The following is a 12,599-nucleotide window of genomic DNA, read 5'->3' as shown; positions in this document are numbered from 1 at the left end:
TAAAAAAAAAAGGAAATGAAAAAGCTGAGAGAATGAGTCACTGGAAAAAGCACATCGTGCTTTCTCAGACTCATGATGCAGATGTGCAGTGGCTGGCTGGGACGGCCGGGAGTTTGCCTGGAGAACAGCAGCGATGAGGCACCTTGCAGGGGTGCAGAGGGGAAATGGGGAATCCCTCCTGCCCGGGGCTTGGGTGCAGCCCCCATTGTCCCCAGGGGATGCCGTGATGCTGATGGAGCCACGCCAAGCAGGCAGGGACAGCGCAGGAGAAGCCCATGGTCCCACGAGAAGGGACAGAATCTTCTGCTGTAGCACACGGGAGCCGGCTGAGCCAGCGGGAAGGCGCCTGCCTGGGTGGATTTTGGGGCATCACAAGCTCTGTGGGGTGCCAGGTTCTGCTTTCCCCCAGGTGGGACAGAGCAGGCTGGGGGCTGAGCAGGGCCGGGGACCGTGTGTGTAGGGCTGGGCACAGCCTGATTTTTGGCGGGTGCGGTGCATTCCTGTCTGGTTCAACTTTTCTGCTCTCTGTTTCCCCTGCTTGAGCGATGCCTGCGAGGCAGCCGAGAGCGCCTCTCTTTCTCTTTGCTCCCTCCTCTCCACCGTCTGTCCCTCAGCTCCAGCTCCTGCCCAGCCTGTTGCAGAGGCTGGAGGCCCCCATCCTCCTTCCCCACCCTCCTTGCCGTCTTGTCCCTGGGGTTAAACTCAGCCCTCCCCAGGGAATGCCTTCAGCACAGGCAAATCCTCAGCAACACCCACGTTCCCCTCCTCCCCGAGCAAGTGTAGGCTCAGCCCAGCGCCGGCAGTTCAGCCGATGGGGTTTTTGGACCATTTTCCTTCCTAGCCCAGACCTGGGATCCTCGGGAGGTTTTTGCAGCTCCCGGTTGTTTGGGCGCGGTGCATCCCTCGGCACTCCCACACCCTGGGTGCTCGCCTGGGGGTGGCTCCCCTGCTGGCTTGGTGGGGACCCGGGGCTTGCGCCACGCTCAGAGCACTGCAACAAAGTGGGATCAGCACTGGGACCACAGCCTGGGGTGTGTGGGGCTTCCTTGGGAAGGCTCTCCTCCCAAAGGCCATGAGCAATGTCCCCAGATTCCAGCGTGGAGAGGGGAACCTGATCTATGAGGACTCTGCAACTGCTCCATTTGCTGCATGGGGGCAAAGCTCTAATCTTAAAAATCTTAGTTAAGAGCCCAAGAGTTTCTCATTGCAAATGCATCTAGTTGATACCTTAACGGCTGTGCCATGGAGCCCACCATCCCTCTGTGCTGCTCGCCATCGTGGGGGACTCTGAGCGCACCTTTCCCAGTGAGCCACAAACAGCACCAAACTGCAAATGATAGGAGTGGAAACCACCTTTATCTTTTAATCTCCTTTGCTTTGTAAATCAGGTTTTGTGCCTATTAATTTCTGGGCAGGTGCGTTAATTAAAGTTTGGGTGTGAAGATTGATGACAAAGCTATGTCATGCTCCTTTCTCCTGGGAGTTGGCCAGATTCAGCCTGCCCTTGACTATGAGCTTGCTAAAATGCTCTCACAGCAGCCAGGAGAATTTCCTCATCACTTTGGTCCTTTGTTCTCTTCTACCCAAAGCCTCTGTGGAGTTGCACACTGATAATTAAGGTTTATGCAAACGACAGTCACTTCAGTTACTCATAATAAGTTGTTTGAACAAGAACACCGCAGCAGAAATTTCAAGTGCATGAACATCTTGGAAGGGACGTGGCAGGGCTAAAACTCATGCCTCAAAAGGGGTCTGCCTTCTGCATATTTGTAATAAAATCAGGGCCACTGGGAAACACTCTTCTGGGCTGTGATTTCCATGGTCACCTCAAGGGCTTGCATCCTGTCATCCCCTCTTTCTGTGGAAGCAGGCAGCCACCCTGAATTGTGTAATGTTGGTGGTGACCTCCCGGCTTCTCCTCTGAGGGCCAGGGCTGGCTGCTGCTGGTGGCCAAGCACTGGCAAAACTCTTCAACTCACACAGCCTCAGCACCTCAGGCTTGGCCTGGGGACTCTTCCAGTCCTTTTCATTGCATACAAGTAAAGAAACACCAACAGCTTTAGTAAATAGCTTTTATAAATCCTGGTGTTTGAGCACAGAGCTTGAATGGTAAACCTGAATTATTCATTTGGCTCCTTAAACAAACATCCAGGTGGGTTTTTAACATCAGCGTTTGTGTTAGGGAGACATACAGGAAAATTTGTAAAAACAAATTGTCCTGAGGCAGATTTGTGGCAGGGTGTTGGCCTGGCCCTCTCTCCATCCCCCTGCTGCTGAATGCTAGCTGCTGTCCTTGTCTGGACACTTCCCTCAAGGAGCATCTCTGTGGAATCCTCATTTAATGGTGCCCGTAACACCAACCACCCTGTTTCTGTCACACAGGGCTATGTGGAATGTCTCTTCACTACCTCATTGCTTTGGTCAAATTTATTTTAAGGCTTTTCTTGGCTTGGGAGCCATGTGTCTGTGGGGATGTAGTTTGTGGAGGGGTAATGTGGTCTTTCAGGGTTTCACAACTTGGCAGCAGAAATGGGCACTCTCAGCTTGTTTCCCCACCAGGGGAATTTTTAATACTGCCTAAACCCACATGCACTGCTCAATGCTGAGCACATCATGAAAGAGAGGAAGTTTTGCACATCTGGTAGTGTCTGTATTGGCAACTGCCACAACACAAACCTGGTGCTCAGTGGTGTGGGACACACAGCACGTCTGGCTGCCACATTGCACCCTTCAGCATCCCTGGGGCTTGTCCATCATAGCCTTCCAAAATTATCCTTCCTGGCACACAACTTGTTACCTGGATCACCGATGCTGTGGGACTGGATGTGAGAGCAGATGGGATCCCACTGAGCCCTTTGGGTGCCTGTTCCCCTGCGGCTGCTGTGGCACTGGCCCTTGCCTGTGCCCTGGCTTCTGCCCTCTCTGCAGCCCATCTCACAAAAACATGATTCTGCCTCTGCCCAGCCCCGTGGCCCTCACACCCAGCTGTAGTAGGCAGCTGTCTCTTTTTGGGGTGCAGAGGGGTGTGTGGGGGGCTGCCCTTCTCCTGCCCAGCCGTTTCCAGTAGGTTGGGCAGGTGGGTGGAGGTGAAGTGGGGGCTTGCATCTGTGCCAGCTCTTCAGGGCCATGTTCATGGTGCCCTGGTCGGTGATGCCCAGGAGCTTCTCGGCAGCTTCCCCTGCATCAGCAGGGGCTTTCCTGGGCAGGTGGCAGCGAGCAGCCTCCAGGTCCGTGCTCATGCCCTCAAAGAACTGCTGTATGCAGACTTTGGCAAAGCTCCTGGCGTGCTCCGCACACGTCTCGTCGAACAGCTTGCGCTCGATGTCGATGTAGTGGGACCAGTACCTGCTCTTCAGGAAGGCAGCCTGGCTGAAGCAGGGCCGAAGAGATCTCACCAAGAAAGCCAAAGTGGTCATCAGCAGCACAAAGCACCAGCCCAGAGCCTGCAGGGATGAAGGGGAACCAGAGCTGTCACATGCCCAGCAGAACCAGCCCGCAGAACCCCCCTGGTTTGCAAACAAGCCTGACTCCACTTTGGGCTATTTGACACTTGGCTGTGTTTACGCTGCAAAACTGGGTGAGGAGGCCCTATGAACCATTTGCATAGAATTTTTGTTCAGTGCATAGGCAGCACCTCTTGCTTCTTGCCTTATAGAGCATCAGCAGGCACTGACCATAAATAACACCGGGGCTGAATCCTGTGCCCAGCCCTTGGTCCTGCCTCCAATGAGGGTGCCTCACCTAGGTCTAGGATAGCCTGTGTCCTCTGACTTGCAGTATTGCCCCAGATGCTCCCTGGTTTATGCAGCTGTCTTAGCTCTTTTTCCAAGCTGAATTTAGTAATATCTACTGTGAGTGGGCAGCAGTGAAAGCTCCCCTGTTAATGGGGTCTGACAGGAAGGGTGAGATGAGGACAGAGCCAGAACCAGTTTGTCTTGTTCACCATCAGTCTTAGCTCAGGCTGCCTCCAGGCCGTACTGGCAGAGCTCGTGATGTTCAACGCCCCTGTAAATGCAGCCTCCTAAAAGAGCACCTGAGGGGGAGGTTCTATGTGGGACCTCCTGTTTTTCAGCTCCCAATGCTTTTCAGATGCGGTATGCCCAGGAAAATCTGCTTTGGAGGAGTCCCAGGGGTTCCATTTCTCTTAAAGGGGATAATCATTCCTGTCTGCCCTAAGGTCTGCTTATAAATGGGAGTGCATGAGTGACAGGTATTTCAGACCATCCTGTCTCCAGCATGGCCAGGAGCAGAGGGCTTGAGAGGAATTAAGCACAGGACAAGTGGTTAGCAGCACATCTTCATTTGTGGTTCCCTGGGATGGCTAATAAACACACCCTGGCTGCTCCCATGCAGCGGCACAGACAAGTGGCACAGATGGTTATCGGCCCGTTGCTTGCACGTGTTGTAATAAGAAAAGCAACTGATGGGTTATTGGAGAGGTGACAACCTGCCAGCCACTGAGGAAGATCCATCTCAGCCCCTTCTGAGCCTGCTCTGAATAAATACATGCAGATGGTTTGGCTGTCACGCTCTGCAGCCCTGGGCTGCCCAGGCAGGAGAGATGGCCAGTTATTAGGATGACCTACAGCTACAGCCTCTGCACCATCCTGGAGGCATAACCCCACAGAGCTGAGTCTGAATACCTTGTATCCCTGTGAAATCACCAGTCTCTCCTGCTGCAGCTTGATTTCAACAAGGAGATTCTGTTGAGGGAGCTCAGGCTGTCAGTGCCTAACCCCAATCCACCAGTGAGAGCACACCATGGTGCCTCTTACCTGTGAGATGCAGCGCAGGTACCTGACGGCCACTTCACTGGCGATGAGCTGCTGCCCGGTGTAGATCTCCTTGCAGGGGATCCGGGCGAGCACCCGCTGTACCTCCCCCTGGGACAGGCGGGGGTGGCTGGCATTGCCCAGGCTCTCCAGGGGCACCGAGGTGCAGAAGGCACAGGTGATGCACTTGCCGTCCAGCAGTGTCACCGAGAGCCACACCACGGGGGCGATCATGGCCCGCTGTGCCATGGAGCAGCACATGTAGCGCAGCACGGCCGCGTCCTTCCCGCGCCGGCCCCGCGGCCGCCGCCACTCCTCTGCCAGCATGGAGATGTTGTTGTTCAGCACAAAACCCAGCAGGAACAAGATGAAGGGGGGCACCAGGAGGATGCCCAGCCCGTAGGCCAGGTTGTACTGTGGCAGGCAGGGGCAGTTGAAATCAAAGGCTGAGTACATCTGGGTGCTGGCAAGGGCCATGATCCCACAGATGCCGTTCATGAAGGACTCCTGGTTGGACTGGAAGAACTGGAAGATCATCCGAAACTTGTCCATCTTTGCTTGATTCCTTCCCCCACCAGGGTCCAAGCTGTGGCCTCAGTCTATTTCATTCTTTCAGATTTCCTCTTCAAAGATGGCATCACTAAGTTTCTGTGCTGTCCACTGTTTCATTCATGCACACTTACAACCCCACTATTTGAAGTAAAAAATTAACATTTTTTCCTGCTGATTTTGCTGCCTACAAAAGTTTGGAGTTTGCTTCCTGCTGCTCTTCTTTGGATCTGGGACCTGGGTTGTTTCTGGTTTGCAAAACCAGATTTCATTCTTCTCCACATCCCCATTTCTGCAGTCTTCCAGCCGCCAGATCTCTTTACTGGAGGGTGCAGGTGTTACCATGGCTGTGCCCTCCCCAGAGCACTTTGTGCCCTGGGCAGAGTTGGCTGATTGGCCTCTGTGAACCTGTTTGCAAATGCAGGGAGTGGGTGCTCCTCCTAGGACTGAACGGGACACCCCACCCCTGCAGTGCTGGCACACATGGCAAAACTGGATTCCAGAGCTTCCCCCTTCCCTCTGTGTGTCTGCTTTGCCTCAGCAGCATCTGAGGCAAGCACCTTGCAGGTCTGCCAGCCCCTACTTCTGAACCTGGGAGGAGTTATTTCTGGGAAATAACTCTTCATTTTTATTCTGCAGAGGGAAGGGAAAAGAAAAGGAAAGGCAGAGAAAGGAGAGGTAATAGTTAGGCAGGGCTTGGCTTCCACAGCACAAATCTAAAAGAATGGATGGTGTTGATGGTGCTGTCCTGCATCTCAGTTCCCAGTTCACAAAGCAGCCTTGCTGCGTTCAATTGCTCCCTCAAGCTGGTCAGAAGGTGGGGGATTGCTGGGACTACAGGTGGCTCTAAAACAGGCAGTGGCAGTTGCTCAGTTGTTCCTGTCCAGGCACCACCTGATGTGAGGATCAAGATACATCTCCAGTGTGACTGCAGTGGTGGCTGTGGGACATGTCACCAAGGGAAGCTGTGCATAGGTGGGTGGCACACGGAAGACACAGGACAGGTACTTTCCCACGAGTTTTTGCAGTGTGTCAGTGCTGAGCTAGGAAGCCAGACCAGGCTTTTTGACCATTAGTCAGTGCTGCAGGTTCTGAGTCTGCCCTGCACCAGTCCTGGGGCTCAGCTGATTATGCTGAGTTGACCCTGAGATGCCACTGCAGAGGTGAGCACCGAGCACGTGGGTAATACCTGAGCAGTCTTAGCTCTGTCTGCCGTGGAGAGGTTAATTGCATGATCTCATCAAATGGGAAGAGATTTTGCTGCATGAATATAGATGAGACCTGTTGTACTGCTAGCTAAGAACTCAGACTGGCTTCTCTGTTCACCTGACAAGTGGCTTTTTGAAGGGCAGTTCACATCAAAGCCTGCTTGAATCAACCCTGTAAAAAGCTGAGAGCTTTTTGATCTCCAGGAAAACCCTGCCTTTTATTAAACATGAATTGAGGGTCTGAGCCTGCTTGGTGTACAGCACTACAATTCTCACTGAAGCCAGCAATAGTCAGTGAGAATCAAAAAACAGTCCACAGAAGGCAATGCCTGGGTCTTTCTTTCCATGTTGGCTTTGTTTTCATGAGCTTCCTAACAGAAAGTTCACTCTAACTGACTTCCAAGGGAAGGCAGAGCTGATGATTCCTCCCAAATCCCAACTTATTTGTGCTCTGGAAACCCTGCCCTGAAAGAGATGGTACCTGCCCAAGTCCCACCCTGGACCCAGTCCTGCACCTGCACACCAACACAGACTCCAAGGTGTGGAGCTGGGGAGGGCTTTGCATGTCCTAGTCAGTGTAAGATATGGAAAGAAGGAGTGTGAAAGCAGTAACAATTCCCTTCAGGAGAGTTTAGGAAGTGACTGGGGAAGCTGTCTTTGCAGTCAGCTCTGCTGTTTCACAGGCTCTTGGCAGGTGAGGATCCCTAAGGATGCCAGACAGATCTGCAGGTCAGGCATCACAGCAGCCCTGAGAGACAGACAGCTGTTAAATCCATGGCAGCAGCCTTAAACCCTCCTGTTTGCTCCCTCCTGGTACAGATAACAAATCTGTTCCTCTTCCCCCCTTTAGCCTTTCATATTTTGTGGCCACACTGGGATGACTTAAAACCTGAGAACATGGAAAGCAGCATGCAAATGGAGCTGCAGACCTCAGCTGTGAGCATGTTAGGAAAATACCCAATTTGACTAAAATGAAATGGTGAGTCCAAACTGAGCTGCAGCCTCAGATTTGTGATGTCATGTCTGACAAAAGTAAACCAGAGACACAATTCAAAGTGCAATGTTGATTTCAAAGAAGAGCTCAGAATCTCCCTGGATGTAAAGAGCTCCTGGAGAAAGGACCACTGTGTTTTTCCCTACCAGCATGGGCCACAGCTGGCTCTGTGCACTCTCCTAGCATATCCAAGGGAGCTCAGGGATTCATCCAGATCTGATTTTGCTATGCAAATAAGAAAAGCTCTGCAGCCCATCCCTCTGCACCCTGCAGCTCCTGACTGGGCCTCAGTGGGCAAAGGGGTGCAGCTGCCCATGTGTGGGCTATGGAGTTATTTTGCTTCCCAATGTTTTACCCAGTACATCCTCATCCTCTGGCCTGTGCATGCAAACATCCTGGGCAGGAGGTGACCCACCTGCCAGCAGCTTGACAAGTCAGTTTGGGGTATTAATATGAATTTTTATTTTGATCCTTCATTTTGGATTTAGTCCCAGTGTGGTGGCAGGTTCCTCTGCCCCTATCCCACCCTCTTATTTCCTCCTGAAAACCCTGCTTGCCCCACCTACCCATACCCAAGGAGATATTTCTTCTTCACTCCCACCTCCCCCAGCCCCTCCACGTTGCACCTCTCCCTCCAAGAGACAAAGTGGGTATCAGTGTGAGGTTCAGCCTGGAGGAACAGATGTGTCTGTTCTGGGTTAATTTGCAGGAAAGACTTTAATGCATCCAAGCAGCAATGCTGGACAGAAGTACCCGTCAAACTGGCACCATGTACAGTGGGGGCTGGAAAAGGCAGGTGAGAAAGCAATTATCATCAAAGGCTCAGAGGTAAGATTATATCCAAACAGCTTTGAAACTGTGGATGGAAATGCCCAAATAGGTGTTGCAAGGATGATCCTCTGGATAGCTTGTACCCAAATCTAGCAGAGGAGTGTTTAAAGTCTGTGCTCAGACTTCTCAGGCAGAGTGAGCGTGTCCTTTCCATGGCTGAGCACCAGTGCCTACAGCAGCTACTAAACCCCAGCACAGCCCCATGGTTGTGTTTCACAAAGCCTCCATCTCCTGTTCCTTCTGCAAATCCAATCCAATCCTTATTCAGAGGTGTCTTCAATTAAAGTCATGCTGCTCCATGAATTTCAGTGTGTTGCCATATTTCATTTTATAAATGCATGGAAGTATTGATGGGTTGTGAGAGGAAGACAGAACAGTTTGGCAGCTGGGCTGGGGGCAGCCAGAGCTCTCAGCAGATGGGAAGACTTAGGAGGTGGATTTGCCTTTTTGAGTAAATATGTTGGTGTGGTGCTAAGAGAGTTGCCAATTAAATAACTTCTGTGTCAGCTCTGATAACCCTTTGAAGCAGGTTTCACTGGAGTGGGCAGGAGCTCCTCACTCCTCTGTGTGTGTGTGGTTTGTATGCAGCCAGATGCTGCTGCCCTGGTTAAATCCTTCCTTAGCCAGAACACTTTTATCACAGCTGTAAGAAGCTGCAAACACTTTGATATGACAAAAGTGCCCCGAGGGTCCTTGGCTGAGAAATGTCATTAACAGTGACTGCATCTGGAGCCCTTGGACCCTCAGAGCCAGCTGACTTTGTAGGTTTTGCTAGGCATGCCCTGGAGTGGAGCCTTTGAGTTTGCAGATTTGGAGGAAGGTATGAGCACCACTGTCACCTGCCACTGGTCCTGGCTTTGTGCAGAGGTTTGGCAATGCTCCTTCTGTGCCTGCAGGACAAATCCCCCTTTACACACTGCTGTGCTGGGGGACTTTGGAGTGGGTGCTGGCATTGTCTGCCCTGGGCAGGGGGGATCTCTCTCGCACCAGGGCATGCCTCTGGTGTGCCTGGCTGACATCCAGGGGAGGTTTCTCATAGTACCACGTTTTCAGAAGTTCATTCACCTGGTCCTGATCTGTGATACCCTGGAGAAGACCTTCCCCTCCTTCAGCCCCCTCTCCCTGCCTAGGGAAGCTGAAGCTGTGCAGTTTGATCTCTTGCTGCATGCTTTCGAAGAAGTGGAGGATGCATTTGTGAGCAAAGAGCCGGCTGTGCTCACAGCAGGTCTCCTCAAAAATCTTTTGCTCCATGTCAATGTAGTTGCTCCAGTGACGTGCCTGCAGGAGGGTGACCTGGTTGAAGCAAGGTCTGAGCCAGCGGGCAAGGAAAGCTGCTATGATCAGGATCAACAGAATGCTCCAGCCAAGTGCCTGTGGGATAAGAAAGAAGCAGTGAAACAATAGCAAGACAGACACAAGGACAGGCACAAGCTCTTTGCCTGCATCAGAGAGACAGGGAGTTTGTGTGGCTGGAGGAGAAATGTGATGCATCTGGATTCCTGGCTTTGATCTGTCCCTGTAGTCCAGCACCTCACACTGTACCCAGAGGGTTGGTATAATTTCCTCCCAGAGAATATGGGGTATTTATCTGTGCATGAATCATTCAGTAAGGATAACTGATTGCAAAATTGCCTGGAGCAGACAGGCATTTGCTATGAGCATAGGAGTACCCCAGGGAAAGGGGACTTTAGTGCTCTCCTTTGGCATTCCTTATCTCCAGTGATCTTCATCTGCCACCTACACTAACTCCAGGGCTCAGGAGTCCCCACTGCAGCATGAAGACAGCCCAGACTATGGGCAGCTCCCTTTGATAAGAAAGAAGAGCTTGTTTTCAATGACCTTCCACCAGTCTTCTATACCAAGAGCTGAGGCCAGTCAGGGCTCCAGTCCCCCTTGTGCCCCGTTCTATTGCTCCTGAGCAAGCTGTTTTCATCTGTCTAAGCTTGCACTGTCCTTAAAACAGTGGGTCCTGTCTGCAAGGTTGGCAGTTAGAAGGATCTTTTGACACTGAACAGGGTTTAGGAGACACAGTATCTTATATTATCTGCGTTTAGAAGCTGCTGATTCTTCTATTAAACCATTCATAAATTCTTTCTTTTTCCCTACCCGACTCGAGATTATCACTTGGGATAGCGACATTTGGAAGCACAGAGTAGCCTTGCTCCCAGCCTGACCACAATGAAGGGATGGCAGATCAAGGAAGAGCAGGAGCAGGTGCCCCATGCCTGGTCACCTCACTAACATGAGGGGCTGTGCCAGCAGTGACCCACCTGGGAGCAGCAGCGCAGGTACCTGGACACGGCCTTGCGGGACGTGCTGTTCCTCAGGAGCTCGTCATCCTTGCAGGGCACCTTGGCCAGCAGCTGCTGCACCTGCTCTGCGCTCACGTTGGCAAAACCCACAAACTTCTGGGGGTCCATGGAGCCACTGAAAGCACAGATGAGGCATTTGCCATCCAGGAGGGTGACTACGATCCAGACGACAGGGGCAACCATGGCTCGCTGCATGATGGAGGAGCACAGGTACCTGGAGCAGAGGGAGAGGTGAGTGGGTTAATGCTGGGAGCTTTCTCCTCATCCTGAGCCCTGAAGGATGCAGGCTGTCCTGTGCCAAGCAGTCCTTCCAGACCCAGGGAACTGACTCCCAGGGCTGCCCTCAGCATTGCTCCTGCTGATGCTTGTTCTGCTCTGGGATGTCTTTGTTGGTTCTGCCTCTCAGTGGAACCTGCACTAGCACAAGGCAGGGTTCTGTGTGCTGCCTGCACTCAGTGCACAGTCCCCTCACCATGGGCTTGCCTTGACTGTACCCTTATGTCTCCCATGCACAGATCTTTGTCAGCTCTCCCTTGTCTTCCATATTCACACTTCCTTATCTCATCAGTTGTAATCTGGAAAATCCCCTTCTTTCTGCAGCCTTTCTTGCCCCTCTCTGAGCCAACCTGTGTGCTGCACAAAACTTTACATATAACAGATGGACTATTATTCTCCTCACCCTTCTACCAGTACAAATTAGTAAAAGCTCGGGTGAAGGGACTGAGACTTTTGATAAAGAATGACTGTGATGAAAATGCCACACCTTCTGCATATTTAAAAGGAAATGCCTGATGTTTTTGCACATGGAAGCCCCAGAAGACACCCTGTGAGTGCATGACAGGGCAGCAGCAATGCAGTTCCCCAGGGTGGTGGCATAAGCCCAGGTGTTGAGGCATTCCTGCTCTCCTTAGCTGGGATGGAACGAGCCTGCCTTAATTTCTGCTGGCTGTAAATGCATTTCCCACACCCCTGCCCCTCCAGGGTCCTGGGGAGAGGTCTCAGGAGATGAACTTACAAGAAAACTAATCTACCAGGAGGATCAAAGCCATGGATACAGACAGCTAAACAGAAGGTGAGAAGAGGGATGCCACTGCCACTGCAAACCCCACCTGATGACAGCTGGGTCCTTCGTCCTGCGCCCCGCTGGTCGCCTCCACTCCTCCAGCATCACCAGGGACTGCCTGTTGAGGATGAGCCCACACAGGAAGAGGATGATGGGGGGCACGAACATGATCCCCAGGCCATATGCCATGTTGTACTGGGGCAGGCAGGGGCAGCTGAAGTCCAGGCTGGTGTACATCTTTACACTCGCCAGGGCCAAGAGCCCACAGATCCCGTTCATTACAGACTCCGAGTTGGACTGGAAGTACTGGAAGATCATCCGGAAACGGTCCATGGTGTTCTTCTGGCCAGGGATGCTCCTCCTGGAAATCCCTGGGTGCCCAGACAGGCCTGTCTCCCTCTGCTCCTCCTGCTGCTGCCACAGGGCAGGGGATGCAGCTCAGCTCCCAGTCAGCAGGAGGATGAGGATGGAAGAGAGCTGCTGTGGTAGGGGGGAACAGCCTGTGCTGAGGCTTCCCCACTGGCACATGGCTCTGACAGGTCTGGCTCTCACAGGTCTGGCTCTCACCAAGTGCCTGTCTTCCAGGGCAGTTGGTAGCTTTTCTAGGTGAGCTGATGGATACGGCCTCCAGCAGCCTTTTTTATCCCCTTGTTTTTCATTTTGAGGGCTGTCCCACACAGCAAGCAGTCACAGCCTCCGGTGGTGCCTGGTCCCTCCCTCCAGGAGATGGTAACTCTCTGTGGAGAGCCATTGGTGGATGCCTGTGAGCTGCTGTCTGCTGATTGAAGCCTGTTGGGTGATTCACTGCCCAGGAGAAACCAGGTAAATCAATGAGCTCATCCGTGCTCCTGCTGCTGCCCCGCTTCTCTT

The 12,599-nt window shown here is 52.5% G+C and overlaps 2 protein-coding genes across 2 annotated transcripts; both read right to left on the bottom strand.

Moving 5' to 3' along the window:
- Positions 1-1,399: 1,399 nt before the first annotated feature.
- CALHM1 (calcium homeostasis modulator 1) lies at positions 1,400-5,570 on the bottom strand. Its single transcript, XM_063162828.1, has 2 exons — positions 4,776-5,570; positions 1,400-3,443 (listed from the first exon to the last, which is right to left on the bottom strand). The coding sequence occupies exons 1-2, from the start codon at positions 5,322-5,324 to the stop codon at positions 2,976-2,978; spliced, it is 1,017 nt and encodes a 338-aa protein (XP_063018898.1). The 5' UTR covers positions 5,325-5,570; the 3' UTR covers positions 1,400-2,975.
- A 3,693-nt stretch (positions 5,571-9,263) lies between these two features.
- CALHM3 (calcium homeostasis modulator 3) lies at positions 9,264-12,062 on the bottom strand. Its single transcript, XM_063162891.1, has 3 exons — positions 11,776-12,062; positions 10,625-10,880; positions 9,264-9,725 (listed from the first exon to the last, which is right to left on the bottom strand). Exons 1-3 carry the CDS (start codon positions 12,060-12,062, stop codon positions 9,264-9,266), a joined length of 1,005 nt encoding a protein of 334 aa, XP_063018961.1.
- Between the last annotated feature and the right edge of the window lie 537 nt (positions 12,063-12,599).

Source organism: Melospiza melodia, chromosome 9 (genome assembly GCF_035770615.1).
Source record: "Melospiza melodia melodia isolate bMelMel2 chromosome 9, bMelMel2.pri, whole genome shotgun sequence".
In the NCBI taxonomy this organism is placed as follows: Eukaryota; Metazoa; Chordata; class Aves; order Passeriformes; family Passerellidae; genus Melospiza; species Melospiza melodia.
The sequence above is the reverse complement of the archived record's forward strand: the minus strand, read 5'-3'. Positions and strand labels throughout refer to the sequence as shown.